The 16535-nt window shown below is 45.7% G+C and overlaps 2 protein-coding genes across 2 annotated transcripts; one reads left to right on the forward strand and one right to left on the reverse strand.

Moving 5' to 3' along the window:
* Positions 1–649: 649 nt before the first annotated feature.
* LOC131260457 (periostin) lies at positions 650–13542 on the forward strand. Its single transcript, XM_058262182.1, has 9 exons — positions 650–945; positions 2387–2664; positions 3848–4124; positions 9349–9525; positions 9654–9921; positions 9993–10518; positions 11798–12417; positions 12485–12610; positions 12680–13542. The coding sequence occupies exons 1-9, from the start codon at positions 860–862 to the stop codon at positions 13175–13177; spliced, it is 2856 nt and encodes a 951-aa protein (XP_058118165.1). The 5' UTR covers positions 650–859; the 3' UTR covers positions 13178–13542.
* A 518-nt stretch (positions 13543–14060) lies between these two features.
* On the reverse strand, positions 14061–16474 carry LOC131271514 (polypeptide N-acetylgalactosaminyltransferase 35A). The gene is made up of 3 exons (XM_058272964.1): positions 16291–16474; positions 14382–16182; positions 14061–14304 (listed from the first exon to the last, which is right to left on the reverse strand). Exons 1-3 carry the CDS (start codon positions 16311–16313, stop codon positions 14173–14175), a joined length of 1956 nt encoding a protein of 651 aa, XP_058128947.1. The 5' UTR covers positions 16314–16474; the 3' UTR covers positions 14061–14172.
* Positions 16475–16535: the final 61 nt, after the last annotated feature.

A 16535-nucleotide genomic window follows, 5' to 3' on the forward strand; every position in this document is an offset into this window, starting at 1 on the left:
AAAACTTTTTTGCTCGCTTTCGCTAAGGAAACTTCTTTCTCTACCCGGCCCTGGTACCTCGTTGTAGAACTTAATCATTTCCAAGGAGAAAGGAGACTCTCCATCTTGAGATGGTTCCACCAAACCATCCCATAACCATGATTGCCAAGGGGGGGATGGGAATGACCTAGGGAGTGAAATTTCCAGAAAACCCCGCTTTCCCCCTTTTCCATGGGCGATTTCGCGATCCTTCCTTCTCCTTCAATTCATATGTTCGATCGGAAGCGCGATCGCGTGAATCTCGCCGATCGTCTCCTTTTGCTTAAGTAGGAAGGGAAGGGCCGTGCTCCTCCATGACCAATGCGTGTGTGTGTGTGGTGTCTTTCGTTCTCATTTCTCCTCTTTCTCGTTCCCCATTCTCCCGGCCCGGCGCACTTTTTAATAATAAAAACATCTGTTTACTGTTTATTTACGATCACCAACACCACAGCTGACTCCGCGACCGCTAGCGTACGCTACGCTGTTGTCTCGCGGTCGTTCCCGGTATGTTATCTGTTTGTCTTTTTTGCAGTTTCTGCTACGTGTGTGGGAGAAACAGCTATGAGAGGATGGAGCTTATAAATACAGGTGCAGCGCCACGATCGGCGGCCAGTTCAGTAAAAGCGATCGTACCGTGTGCATCGTGGATAAGTGAAGTTCCCATCTAAGGTTGCCTTCAGCAGGCATTAGCTTTAAATTTTACAAAGTTCCTTTTGCCTATAAGTGCAAGTGAATATTGTTCAATTGTTTATCGGAGCGAACGCAAATTTGGTGTTGTGTGTTTCTTACTAATTTCGTAAAATAAATCGAAGTGCGTCCAGAGTGGAGTAAAGCAGCAACGATGGGACGCGAACGGATCCGTCCAGCAAGGGTTCTGGCTACCCTGCTGATGGTAGCATTCATTGCCGGTTCCGTGACCTGTTTCGAGTAATGACCGTTTCCATTTACTGTACCGCCTCAATAACTGTAGCACCGTTATCATCTTTCCTTGCAATCCTTGATTTTATCCTTTCCCTGACTGACATGTTCTATTAACTTGCACCGATCCACCAGTACAAATTCGATCACCCTGGCACGATCGATCATTTGATATGTGATGTGCAACTTGCTGTTCGCTTTGTTTCTATTTTACTACGTTGAAAAAGGTTCAGCATTTTAATTACTATCGACGTTTCATTATGCTAAACAGAGCCATAGCAATTTGATGACGTTGGAAGATGGTTCTAGAATCTTCCCGTGCTCCTGTTAAGCCCTCCCTTGTGTGGTCGGGCAAATTGTTTTACCTCGTTCCCCTCGTCCAGGGATCGTAATGTACCCTTTTTCCCGTGGGCCAGCACGGGGGTCTAGTCAGGAGGGATACAGGTCACACAACTAAGCTTTATTATTCAATCAGCGCGTAGAGACGGCTTGTCGGATGTACATGTCCGGCACGACGGTGGTCGTCCCTTTTCGGATTACGTAGAAATAAAATAAAAATCTAAAACGCAATAAGGGACGCTGATTTAGAACTTACAGTTATAGATCAATCTAAAATAGATCGTCGAAAGGAATAGACATTTTTATTGGAATGAATTTGGTATAGGGAACAACATTGCTGAATAGACACATAACTTGGAACGAGGAGTTAAAATGAGTTAACAAGGAATAAATTGAGCTACAAAGACATGCATTGGTCAAGAACTGTTGAACATCACTAATGAAAAACAACGTGCTTCACAAAGTAATGGATAATTCTTTTCCTACCTAATCTAATAAATCCTACGTTATATTGTTCATCCTTTTATTAATCAACTGCCAACTTTTAACTATAGCTTTGAATACTTTTCGTGCAATCGCATTATCCTTTTCCCACCTACAACCAGCTGTGACCAAATCTACACTATTTCGTCGTAGGCTTCCCAGCAAGATTTTTGGGTTCTAATGTGTTTACTCTGGTTTTGGTTTTTTTTTTACTTTCGTTTCATCTAACAACAACAACACAACAATTGCTCACATTACAACTACACCACCGTTCACCACGGAATCTACCGTCATCTATTGTTTTATGTGGGCTTTATATGTTGCTACTTGGTGTACTACTGTTTGGAATGGCGGTTTCACTGTTTACTACTACCATCCACGCTACTACAACCGCTGGGTGGCGGCAACAATGGTGATTGTGTTAAACAAAATCACAACCACGTGTAACAACACGCACACACAATTCGTTCCCGACAAATGCATCAAAATTAAATTATACCCATCAACCTGAATGCACCACCTTGTCTTCGAATGTTACACCGATGCTGGTCACTTTTTGGTTTTTTTTTGTGAATTAACAAAACAAAATCAACCCTACACATAAAAAATAAAACCCTTAACACTAAAGCAATCTCGAGGAAGAAATTGCCCGGCTGACCGGACTGGCCGAAGATCTCTCCGACTGGCATGAGATAGAGATGCCAGATTATGTGGACGAGTCGGTGGCAAGCGGCTTGATCGACAACAGCCACCATTCACTGTGGACACACCTCAAAACGGCAGCTGATCATATCGATCCTCATCGCTTTTTCAGCGACTCGGTGGCGGGCGCCTACGAACCTGCTCAGGATAGTGCTACGATCGGTGTGGCCGGCCTAGGCCACGTGCAGGATCGCGAGTCGTTAGGTAAGTACGTGAAGGTTACTGTTAATAGCATGTTTTGCTCCCGTTTTATTATAAATTGTCCAGCTGGAGTTGGCATATGCATTAAGCTAGAGTTTACAGACCACTCCTCATCAGGATTTATATTTGAACTTATTTTAAAATTGCTAAATTTTAGAAATTTTATTATCATTTTTATGGTCTGTTCTTCTGATTTTCGTTTTTTTTTGTTATTGTGAACTAGCACTTAAAATACTCATCGTTGCCAAGTTGTCCTTTCAGTTGAGCTATAAGCGGTAATTTTTCCCTCCAATGATCCAATTCAATGAAAAAAGAGTTTTAAAAACTACTAAGCTAGATTCTGTTGATTGAAATATTTATAAAAGTTCGACGTAATTACCACTGTAGAAAAAAAGTCCCCAGTTTGGAGATTATTATTTATGTTTTTTTTTCTTTTCCAATCCTCACTCTTGAACTCGTCGAACACTGCACTCAAACAACTGGAACATTATAGCATTCGAAATAAATTTACTAGAGTAAGGATGCTTATCGTGACGGTGGAAAGTTGGATGAAAATAATTGCAAGTTTCGCTCGGGAATGTTCCATCCAGTTGAACATTGACGTTGGTTTCTGGCTTGGCAGTCAATTCCCGCTGCGCTTTTGTGTTGTACTTTGGTTTGGAAACCGTTGCCGGAATCGTTACGGTTCAATAAGTTTTCCACACAGTTTTGCACTGTTCAATGGCCTGGAGAAGATCGTTGAACTATGCAACGCGAAATGCGTTGAAGCACAGGAATATTGTAGAGAAAGAATATTTATTCGACTGTGTGCTGGCTTCAAATTTGACTCATTTTGAACGCACCACGCTGGTCATGTTTTATTTTGCATAATTCATTTCAAACGGTTAATGGCTGTTAATGATGGTTTTCGCACGGATGTACCGTGTTTTCATTGTTGCCTGTCGAAGACTAATAGGGGTAATGGCTCGCTGGTGATTGATGAGCAAAGATATTTCCCAGCCCTTTACATTGGACGCCCTGATGATGTCGTAAGCTCTCAAGTACGTTGGACGGAGCTAAATATGTAATTGCACGGTTTTTTTCTTTTCCATCGATGATCACTTCAAGCGATGCAAGACAGTCAGTGATCTGTTTTCTTTCCGTTATCAATTAATCGAATGTGTACTTTTCGTCTATCTCAACCCAGAATCCGACGCCGAGACGATCACGGACGAATTGAGCCGGAATCCGGATGATGTCGGAGCGGTGCACCGTCCCGGTTCTCCCTACCGCCCATCGCCATCGGGCGGCCATCCCGATGCGGAACCGCACGATCCTCAACCGCCTCCGTTCGATAGGACGCCACTGTTCCAGCATCATTTCAACACGTTCTTCAACACGCCACTCGAGACGGGCTTCTTCGGTGCCGGACTGCCCAGCTTCAACTTCTTCGACATTCACGCCAACCAACCGTGGTGGAAGGGGTAAGTTTTAAATATATTGCCTTTATTGTTGCATCCATCGTACTTCACGATTTCGCTATTCCGATGCTCCCATTGGGGTTCATCCTCGAAAGCAAATCATCTGATCGTGTTTGCGTTCCATCCGTGGGTTGACCCAGTTTTGTCACCGGTTGGCCGCAGTGTGCTGCAGTGCAGCACTGAAGTTCTACTTCCCTATCTGTGTTATATCTCTATATCGATGAACATCAGCCGGTCGGCAGTTTTTGGAGCATGCACGATGGCAGGACGTTCCATGGCGTGCAATTGTCGCATTCGGGGCGGAGAAATGAACAAACCGCGGGTGAAACGGCGAACTAATTGCTTGTCAACGCGTTACACATCGTCTGATGTGCAGGGTTTAATTGCGCGACAGAATGGATCCAGCCAACAGAGTCGGAGTAGGAAACCTCTCTATCGACATCTATATCTATTTGCTACACCGAAGCTCAGCAAACGCCACACATCGTTCGAGCCATTGTAGGTCCGTCTGGAATGGAAACCCAAATGGCCATAGAACTGATCCCACATGTAACCGATGCGTTTGTGCATAATCGGCTACAAAACACTACGACTATCTTCGACATTGTCCGTCGCACAATGTAGATTTGCATCACCGGACCCAGTCCCGATCGTCCAATGGGTTGTTAGGTACTGGTTATCTTCAGCCGTCGTTGCATGTGAAACCCCTTTGGACAACATATCCGGTGTGTTTTCTTCACGGCACAGCAAAACGGCGAGCAAAAAACGGCAGCAACCCAGCATCAAGATGGGCCGGGTGGGTAAACCCAGCCACGAAAGGGTCTAAGAAGGAAAGTTAATGAATATTTACCAACAACATGCCGCCGTAGTGTGATGATGGGGCCAAGCCTTGCCTGGGCATGGCTTGTAGCGGTGCGAAAGCACCAACCCCGTTCGGTTGTTTGTTCTTGCAGGGGATTGTTTAGATAAACTTTTCTAATTATACAAAACAGTTCCGGGCTCAGATTCAGATAGGTTTCTTTTCTTTGAGGTTCTCTCGCCTTCCTTCACTTTTTTCCATTTTATTCTGTTGGGTAGTTGGGCAGGTGAAAGTGATAGACAACAGCTATCTAACCGATTTCCGGTAACACAGTTGTTTACACTAAGGAAGTTGCTTTATTTAACACATTTTGGTAATGAACCGACAAGTAAAATCATAATCTCCATTCCAATGTGAACTATGATTAAACTCAAAGATCACTTTAGCCACAGCTTCTTGCATGTTGTTCTTCGACAGCCGTTAGCATGAAGTCGATCTCTGTTGTCCTTGATCGTCGCAAGCTCTTAATGTAGCTCGTTGAAATGTGCAAATCGGGCGCCTTCTTGAACGATGAGTCGACGCAGGCTAATGAAGTCGCCGGAAATTAACTGCTCCGTGGTGGTAGAAAGTTGATCCTCAAGATTTACGATGACTAGAGTACTCTGCTACCTGAGCCACATTGTATGCGATTCTATTTCCGTGTATCCCTCGTCCAAAGCTCAATAGACACTTGGATAAGAGCAGAGAAATAGACAGACAAAAGCAAAACCTTTTTCACACAACTTGGTTGGTACTACATTTTGGTATCGAGTTTTGGGTCGAGTCTATTGTGACCATTTCCGCCTGTGACCTCTGCCTAAAGTACGCACTTATCTGTGGTTCGCGTACGCGTGGGAAGTTTCTTGGTTTTGCCAATCATTAGGTGAACGAAATTTGGCGTACGCTCAACGAATGGAAAGCTTCACCGTCGTTACACTAATCTGGACTGGTTTTGAAGTAGTAGGGGCTTTAGGGAACTTGGTTCCGGGGGGCATAATTGATCCCTTGTCTTGGGTAGTGTGTAGGGTCTTTTATTTCCCAACCGGTCACGTTAGGTAGGGAAATTGCACCGTGTGCTGCACATACATTGTAGCGGATAAACTCGTTGCCGTTGGTTTGTAATTCATCATCAGACAACTAATCCGTTTTTCTGCGCGAGGTTTCTCACTTTATGACCCCCTGCGTGTGTGCCTATTGCATTTGTGATCATAGCTGAGCTACAATTTTATTGTATTTTTGATAACCGTAAGAAGCTTAAATAACGTCCACCATAAATTCTGCTTTAATGAATTTACAATTGTTTGATTCCAACCACACGACTATTATGTGTACGCCATCAGAGGCCGCTGAACTTCCACGATATCGATAGTTATAGAGAGTTGCCAAACTTATCTTTTTGCCGATGCCGAATAATGTTCGTAGTCAAATTGAGCTTTTGTGTTAAATTCCCAATGCGTTTGAATTTTTTTGATTTTGCGTTCGTCAGAATATTCTATTCCTAATAAATTATACATAAAATAAGTTGCTAGCGATAATTAGCAGCATAAAATTATCATTTTTTTCCTCTTTTTCGGATACCAACATTTTTAAAATATTCAAACATCAATGCTCTTCCTGTTCTTTTGAAACGTGATCTTAACGATCGTATCTCCAGAGCACAATCACAAAGCATCTCTTACTTTTACTAATTGGCTTGAAGTAATTTTCAGACTGGTTTTTTTTCTGTTCGGTTAAAATACAAATCCAAAGTGTTCAACCCTTAAACAAACGTCCGATTAATCTGGACAAGGTGTCCATTGCTACCTCCAAGGAACAATTTTTCCCAGAAACTGCCTGAACAACGTGAAACGGTAAGAAAAACGCGATCATGTTCGAAGACACCCAGAGCTGATCGTGAGCTTCAAAAGCCGATAGTCTAGTCCATTCTCAAGTCGTTGGCAGTGAATAAAAAAAAAACAGTCTACAGTTTGAAAGCCGACCCCCGGGGTTCATACAAAACCCGGGACAACTCGCGAAAACTATCATCTGGCACACGCGGGTGCATCGAAACTCGATGGTTTCAATTGATGCTAAGCAGCGCGCCTCTTCACATTGCGCAAAGGTCAAGAGATACGACAAAATTGCGACGATCGTTTATCACACCGTCGCCATTCGCCAGAGGTTTCCCATTTCTCCCTCCTCGCCGCGGTTGGTGGTGGGACCGTTGAGTTTCCTCATTTCAATCAAGTTGATCCAATCGTTCCAGACCCGGTGGGGTTGATGGTGGCAACGCAGCGAGTGGCCGTGCTGAACATCATTCATCCTCGTGCCGGGGTCGTGGTAGGTTTAGAAGTTGTGGCCCAATGTGTGCGGTTTTACCGGCACGAAGGAAGATGATCTGTTGTGCCATCTCTGTTTGACCCTCTGCATAACGAGGTAACATGGTACAAAACACTGAGGATCGCAGTTTTGGTTGGCCATAATCGTATTCGCGGCGCAAATGCAAGCTGACGATGATTTACGGCGAGAATTGGTTTGAATTTCATTAGCTTTAATGCAATGTCCGCGAAGCGGTTCACAGGCGCGAAAACGGCCACCGGTTCTGGTTGGACTGGAGATTCGTGTCCGCGACAACCACTAACCACCAGGCGTCGGGTCGGATCATCTTGATGGAAGTCTAATTGGTGTGACCAGTGGGGATTTATTTTTGTGGTTAGTCATACTTTTATATTTGTATTCTTTTTAACTGTTTGTTCTAGAGCACCGAGCCGAAAAATTACAATGATAAAAACAAATGCCCATTGATGGTCTCGTCTGGGAATGCAATCAAACGAATGTTCTTTCCATTCTATCGTCCTTGAAGAACAATGGAACAAGAATGGAAATCGTAGCATCGGAAGCTGTTCCAGTGGTCCATAATCGGAGATTCAAAGACGATTTAATTTAGTTTCGCTTAGCGGAAGCCGACTAGTCACCATTAGAACACGGGCCGAACAGTTGGCTCGAGCGAGCGAATCGTCATTGAATTTCGTAGCCTTTTTTCAGTCAACCAACGCCAGAGCCAATCGTCAATGTCTTATCGTCCGGCGTTGGCGGAGGCTGGCAATGAAATCTCGAAAGGGCAGATATTCTCCCACGATAGGTAACAATGTGTTTCGCATTTTTTTTCGCGACTAAACACCACCGTCAGCAGTTATGAAACGCGATCGCTCTGCTTAAACTTCTTCGGTAGTTTCTGCTTTTGTTTTTGCTGTGGGTAAAATTTGTCTTTGTTTTAACTAGCTTATCTATTTATCTTGGCTTAGGTTGTGTGGTTGATTTTTTTCCTGCCACTTCAATGGACCTGGAACGCACCTCTCAAAATGAGTAGACTAGTGCTTCGACAGCTTGAAGGCTCCTCTTGTTTAGTATCGTACATTTACGCTTTCGCATTCACATGGCCACGTCATCATTTTCGTTTCTAGCATAATCTGCTTTCAACGTGATTCTAAGGTGTGCTCCACTTGTGGTGTATCACCGAGTAGCGTTAAGTTGTACGATCATAATCAGCACGTTGTGGAAAGAGAAATTGTTTTGCGAATGAGTCACGTTTTGAGGGTGCGTCGTCGTCAGCAATTTCGTGCAAAATCTAGTCTGAAATGGAGTTATGTTTAAACCATCTCAATGTTTGCAAGTACGCAGTGTTTTTCAAGCAATTATTGCAAAGTTGATATGGGTGCACAATTTATAAAATGTTTCGGGTTTGTAACGAAAATATATTCGGATGATCAGTAAATCATTGCATTCTGAAATATTTATTTGGGTATACTTTTTCAGAATCAGAACTGACATGCAAGAGATTCACTTGCTTTAGTGTTGTTCAAGTTGAAGCATACCATTATCCATTGGGTTAGATTGTAGATTGTGTCATGCTAAAAAAATTCTTACTTAAGTGGATTTGTTTCTTTACCAGATTTTTGCTTTTTCTGTAATCGAATTTAGATTGTTTTAATATTATATTTGCCTTTGATTGAATTGATTTTCAATAATGAACAGGAACCGAAATTTATCGATTTCTACTTTAGACTGTATGATAGTTTCGTTACCAACCGAGACCGGACCCTCCCCTGTACGAGAGGACTGACTATCCACGTACAACAGGGAAATAAGTCTCGTAAGCCCTTAACGGGCAGGCATGACCAAGAGGTCGTTACGCCAAGATGAAGAAGATAGTTTCGTTATAAATGTTTTATTGCAATTTCAATGAGTTGAAATGGATACTGTTATCGCATCTGATCACATGATATTTCACAAAAAAACGTGTTAAATTAACTGGAAAATTAAAATTATATATGTAGGCTTGTTCTTTCTATGAATATTGAATGATTCATTGAAGATCATCTTTACTAATGTTCTGCGTTCTCGTTCCAGTGAAAATGTCTGCACGGAGCGAGAGGAAAAAGAGGAGGACGTCAATGCGAACGGAGGAGAGGTTGCGGTCAACGGAGACGGTGACGATGATGGCTATTCGTTCCGTGGCTTTAGCATGTTCAACATGAACGTCGAAACCTGCACCATGAAGCAGAACAAATACGTCTGCACATCCATGTAAGCTTTCTTCCCGGAGAAGGAAAATCCGGAAAAGAATTTCAAAGAGCTGGTCACAAGTGACTGATTGACACGGTTTTGTCATTTCTTTTATCCTCTTTTGTGATCGTTCTTTGCTCACGCTATAGTAAAGACGTCAATGGTCGCCGACGCACTGAGAAGGTCACCCGCCAGTGCTGCCACGGGTATGGTCGATCACGCCGTGCCTCACCGAATGCTCACTGCGAGAAGCTGGACCTGCATTCGATGGAAGAAACGGCCGAGAAGCTTGGAGCGAAGGAGTTTATCGCTACGCTGAAAAAGAGCGGCCTGGAGACGACACTGGACAACGCGGTGACCCTGTTCGTCGTGCCGGACGGTGCCTACAGTAGCTTCGCCGAGCAGATGTGGGAAAATGTATGCCCTTCACTCTCGGTATCGATCCGACTCCGTAAGCTAACACGTGTCTTATTTTTGTGAACCTTCAGAACCTAGTCGCCTTCGATCCGATGGCACGCTCCAAACGGGCAATCGATTTCGCCAGCATGACGGCCCGGGACGTGATACTGGCGCACACCGTCAACGGCTCGTACCACATCGAGGACGTCAGCAACGAGCAGCTGCTGAAGACTGATCTCCCAGGAGCAAACATTCGTATCAACATCTACCCTCGTCGACCGACGGCCACAAAACGACAGCAGCATTCCGACGAACTCCCGTACCGTTACACGGCCAACTGTGCGCCCCTGGTGACAGTCAACCGGCTTACCGATCACGGCATCGTGCACGTTGTCGATCGGGTACTTGTGCCGGCTCGCAACACTCTGATGGATATCGTTGAGGCACGCGACGACATGACGCTGCTCCGTACGTTCCTGGAGATGACCGGTCTGGACAAGCAGCTGCGTGAAAAGGAAGGCACCTTCACACTGTTCGCCCCCAACGATGATGCGTTCCTGAAGCTGGACAAAGACATCCGCCGGAAGCTGAAGGCGGGCAATGGCTGCGCGATGAGTAAGTTGGGCCCCACGGTGCTGCGGCATCCATTGGTTAAAAATTTAATTGTTCCAACGGGCGCAAAGTTGACTTTCACGATGATGAAGTGTGTTCTGTTTGACACTTCAATGACGGGGAGTTTCATTCACGCCACGCATTTAAAAGACGGCGTTTGTCGTTCGCCTATAGTTAGTTGGTGGAAACCCCGTTTACCCCCGTTTGAGTTCTCACCTCGGGTCGATCACAATTATTCCCGCAAATTGTCGCATGAGACGAGTGGGACGCGGGTAAGGGTACGTTCAATACGTGACCGGAATAGTTGACTCTGGACGCGCGAACATGCGGAACGGCGCGAAGCGATTCGCCTCAGGGAAGAAAAAAGGCGCGGGCGAAACTGTTACAAATGGGCAATTGTTGTACAATTGCATAAATCATCCAGGTATATTGATATGAGAAGAGGTTGTGCTGGCCTCTAACAAAGGGAGGGGTTTTGTTTTGTTGTTAAATTCTAAATTTGAGTTTAGTCATCCCAATCAAAGCGTGTCTTTCAATCTTAATGGAATTGAATATTGAAATTTAGTAGAGTCCAAGCCGGTATAGCATTAGCGCAACAACGATTGAGCATTACGCACATCCGGCTTCTTTGAGGAACAGGCAGAGGTGGATCTATCTATTTTTGGTATACTTTGATATCGCTTTACGATTGTTGATTTTCACCTTTAAAACCATGGCAGGATATGTCTCGTTTCTGGACGGGTGCATTGTTACCCATTCAACTAGCTTTCTTCATCGCAGTTCAAGTTGATCAAAGGTCTTAATTGTTTGAGAGGTGATCCAAATTGATCAAAGGAGTTACCCCGATTACCTCACCACTTAGGACCCTGGTATGGATTCTCTGGAAACAGGCACATTTTCTTTGAACGATGCCTTAGAATATCGTAGCGCATACGGTTAAGTAATTATTTTGTTTGCTATGGGTTGAAGGGTCTTTATCCTTCCACGAGTGCCAATTATCTCCCAGAACGTGAATCGGATACGACGGTATCGAAACATTATATCAATCGATGGGTAGTCCAAATTAAACGATCTACTACCAATTTTCATTACGGTGGTGCTTCTTTTCAAGGACACTGTGAAGTGGGTTCTTTGGCACGCAAATCACGTAGATCGTTTAAATTTGCGAAATTCTTCCCCGCCGTGACGAAGGAGGACCAGGTTGATTTGATGTGTCAATTTTATGCAGAATTTCATCGATTAACTTTGATTATACTTTTCGTTTGTTTATAAATTTTTATAGACATCCTGAAGAATCACATTCTGGATCTAACGTTCTGTTCGATGGCGGCCGCGGACGGAGTAAAGACGTCCACCTCCAACATGCTAAACGAGCGGCTCGAGTTCGAGTACGCTGCTGACAATGCCGATAGCATGGAGCCAGTTACCGAGGGCCTTCCTGCCTCCGAAGGTACCGACAGTAACAAACCAGCCCAACGAATTCGCATCAATGGACAGGCGACGATCCAAGAGAGCGACGTTATGGCGAGCAACGGTGTGCTGCACGTGATCGATACCGTCCTACCCACCGACAGCGGCATGCCCATCTCGACTACGCTGGCCAACCACAATCTGACCATCTTCAAGCAGCTGCTGGTCGATGCCGGGCTGGAGGACGAATTCGACGATATGAGCAACCGCACGTTCTTCATTCCGTCGGACCAGGCGTTCGAGCAGACGGATGCCGGTCGGTACTGGATCCGCCAGCTGAAGGAACACCCGGAGAACTTGCGCAACAATGCCGCCCTACGGGAGTTCCTCGAGTACCACGTGGTGGAACCGTTGATCAAGACCTGCAGCTTGGAGGAGAAGATGCTCCCGACAAAGGCAGCCAAGGATGTGCGAGTCAATCTGTATACGACGGTAAGGGAACGGAGAAGACAGGGAGTGGCTGTTATCACTAAAAAGGTACCATTTTTTTCATCAATAGAATCCGGTGTTCTCGACGGTCATGAACCGAGCCACAGTGAACTGTGCCCGATTGGTTCATTTCAATGAGGAAACTTGCGGCTCAGTTGTACACCAAATCGACCGAGTATTGGACGTGCCGAAGATGGTAGGTGTTGAGAAATAGTTCGTAACCGTCGCTTGAATTAAGAATTGCTCCCTTTCTTCCCTTGTTTAGAACCTCATGGAAGCGCTTGCTGCAAACCCCGACTACAGTATGTTCCTGCGCATGGTAAGTGCCACCAATCTGACCGAGCTGCTCAGCTCGAGCGAAGCCGGTTTGACCGTGCTGGTGCCCAAAAACGACGTGTTCCTCGAGGTGAACGAGTGGTACCAGGACACGCTTAAGAACAAGGACGAACTGGAGCGCATCATCCGGGCGCACGTGCTCCCGAACGTAATCTGCTGCACCGGCATCGTGCCTTCGGAGTGGCCGTTCGTGCGCACCACCGAAACGGTCGATGGTAATCAGTTGCGCCTGAACCGCTCCCGCCGACCGGAGGTTGAAAATGCCGGTATTACCAAGTGTGACATCGTGGCACAGAACGGCATCATTCACGAGATTAACGATGTGATCAACGTTCAGGCTAAGCGTGGTACGGTTGCGGCCGGTGGTAGCAACACATTCCCCAGCTTTGGCAGCCTTGCGCGACCGCTGAACTTCTGGTTCAAGTGAGGAGGATCTGTTAGGATCGTACGTCCTTCATGAGGAACTGGCCTTCCCTATCTCTTTGTCTCTCTACACTGTTCGCTCTACTCGTTTTCTCTGCTTCCGTGGAGTGAGGAGTCCTTTTCCTTGAGATGATGAAAGAAATGTGCAGCTTTGAGTGAGCGCAGACTGATTGGCTCGTTTATTATTTCAACGGACCTACCCGTCGTGGCAGATTGAAATACTTGAATTGATCCATCTCGTGAAAAGAGTAATAGTTTACCGATATGATGGGTTATAATATTATATTTATATACAACGATCAAATAAACAGCTGATGATGTTTATAAAGTACCTTTCAGGTAATTGAATTCCTGTTTTAATACATCCTATATGATTTTTCAATGGTATTCATTATCTTGTAATTCAGATTGGAGTATGGAGTTTATCTAAAAATTATCCGAAATAATTTACTTACTTAGTTGGCGCAATTCAAATTCTGTATCCCGGCTTTATTGGCAGCATCGTCTACGCCTCAATTTAGGCCTACCACAACTGCTCTGGCCTTGGGGATAGTCTAAAAGGACTTTATGGCTGGGTCGTCCGATTCTATTAGTAAGGCATAACCCCACCGGAGCCTGCCAAGTCTATTTCGCTGTACGTCAGTGAGGTCTCCGTACAACTCGTAGAGCTCGTCATTACATCGGCTTCGCCATTGTTCCTCCTCACATACGGAGCTAAAAATCCTCCTGAGCATCTTTCAGATTTGAACAAAGTCCTTGTCTCGGGGCGACGTATGTAAATACTGGCACTATAAATGTTCAGTATAGCACCAGGTTCGACTGTCTTGTTCTTGCTTTATCGAATCCTACCTTACTTCCCCCCAAAAAAGTGAATGCATATATTATAATTCTAGATGTGGTACGAGCATTTTATTTTCCTATCCCAAAAAAAATATTTATATGTATACATATATTCAAAAGATTCCCAAATACATACGACTTTCTTCTTCAATTCATCAGTCACGAGATTACTAAATCCCAGGTGCTTCGGGGGGAACTGACGCACAGGTCCAGCCCCACCGGAGATCCTTTACGAATGTCTTTCACAGTTAGACAGCTGCCGGAAGCAATATTGTAGATCGGTGTACCGGACTGGAATATGAACAACGAATAAAGGTCAAATAAACTAGCCATTCAAAGGTGCGAATAGTTTCCTGCTTGCGCCTTACCGTTTTCCGATGTTTCCACGCTTGGTCACCACCCATCTCGTGGCACTTGTTCAACTTTGGTCGTCCCTTCGTAGCACTGGACGGTACGTCCAAGCACAGTAGCTGCCCGAGAACCAACTCAGCCTTTTCCGTCTCGTACCAAGTTTGATGCTTCACACGCAAACATGGTTGCAGCACCAGTCCGGAACCTTTCTTCCAGAGGGCCTTCTCATTGTCCGCCTCGGTGGAAAGACAGAGGGTGCTGTTTGACAACCGTATTTGAAAACTGGCAATGTAGTTGCGCTTACGCGAGTGCCACGGTTCAAACTTTGCCTGCGTGGCCGAGCTGCTGGCGTCTGCTTTCGCCTCGCCAGGAACGCGCAATTGCGGGTAGACATTGTGCAGGAACCAACTGAAGGGTTTGCATTGCAGTCGCTCGCGAAGTTGCTGCCGCTCGGTAACGTTTCCAAAGTCAACTTTCCGAGCGTGCGGTTGCTGTTCGAGAAAGTAGCGTAAATACTCGTCCATCCAAACGTGAGCCAGCCGCAACGAGTTGCGTATCATTGTGTCCTGCCCGTTGGGTGAACCGTACGGTCTCCGCTTTCGAAACACGTGCCCGATGCGGGAGCATGGCAGTAGCTCAATCGATCCACCACACTGCCATGCACGGAACGAAATTTCCAAATTCTCGCCACCCCAAACATCCATGCCCATGTCGTACTCTCCGAGCTCCCGAAAATACCCACGGTCGATGGCAAACAGACCACCGGCCATAGTCGGGGACCGGAAGGGGCCAACGAAATCAGTGTCCCGCGCGAGGGTGCCCTGCGGAAGGTTGTCCCACTTGAAGTGCAAACCCCAGTTGAAGCCGCCCCGCACCAATGGGCTCGCCGTGTACGCGAACGTATCCGAGTTGATAATGTCGATCACGGGCATGGCGAGAATGGTTCGATCGTGCTTAACTCTTGCCAACAGCGGTTCAATCCAGTCCACGTTCACCTCGATGTGGCTGTCAAGAAAGATGAGAACATCACCGGTGGCGTTTCGTGCCCCGTACACGCGGGAGCGCATTAATCCCTCACGATCCTTGTTGCGTAAAAGACGCACTTTGTCCGAATTCAATGCCAGCAACGCCTGCTCGAGGTTGCTATCCAACCCGTCGATATCGCTGTAATCGTCCACCAGTATCAGCTCCTTCAGAAGGTACGCCGGCGTCCGCTTGAGCACCGTATTAACCGAGCGTACCAGCGTTTCCGGATGCTCGTTGTAGAAGCACATTACAATAGAAGCAGTCGGCAGAACCTTATCGTACGTCTGTTCGCGGCAGAGCTTATGCCGCGTGTCAGGAATTGATCGGTACAGACCGATCTTGTTACTAACAAGCACGTTGAAAGCGTGCATCCTGTAGCCAATGTCACGGATGAATTGTTCTTCCGAGTTCTGCACCATCCCGAACTCATCCGTCCCGTTGGGAAAGATTGGTTGCAGTTCGTCGATCAGCCGATGACTAATGCGACGTTTCTCCTGTTCCCGCAAGAACCGTTCGTACTTTTCTTTGAACAAACTCCGTCCCTTGTCGAACAACTTAGATTTGGAGAGACTTTTATCGTCCACCTCGAGCAGACTATTTTGATGCATTGCAGGGTGTGGAAGGTCCACCATGGCGGATGTAGGGGTTTTCATCGCACGTCCGGCAGTAAGAGAGTTTCCGGCGGTTGTCGTGGAGTTGCTAAGATTCCAGTACAGGTACAAACTGATAGTCCAGGTAAACGAGGCTGCAGCAACGCCCCACAGGAACGATTTGCTCATCATCTTTGAGATTCTGTATATCAAGGCATTATCGAGAAGGAACGAGGTCAATTGAAAGCTATCAACAGGTTCCATACGCACCGTTTGTTGTTCACTAGCTTTAATGAAAGATTTTACGTACCTTTTTTGTGTCTTGTCTTTCATCGCATCCTCTTCCACCGGTTGAACTTACGTGTAGCTTTACGATATTACCATATTATTAATGAGATCTACCCGACTCATGATGCACACCCTGCCATCGTCGTTACACAGTCTATTTAGAAATTGTTCGATGAACTGGAATGTGGTGAATCTCTGTGGATTGCCGAAATCGGGTGGCTTTGACAATTGTTTTTTTTTGTTTTGAAAACACCTGAAACTGACATT

Source organism: Anopheles coustani, chromosome 3, assembly GCF_943734705.1.
Source record: "Anopheles coustani chromosome 3, idAnoCousDA_361_x.2, whole genome shotgun sequence".
NCBI lineage: Eukaryota > Metazoa > Arthropoda > Insecta > Diptera > Culicidae > Anopheles > Anopheles coustani.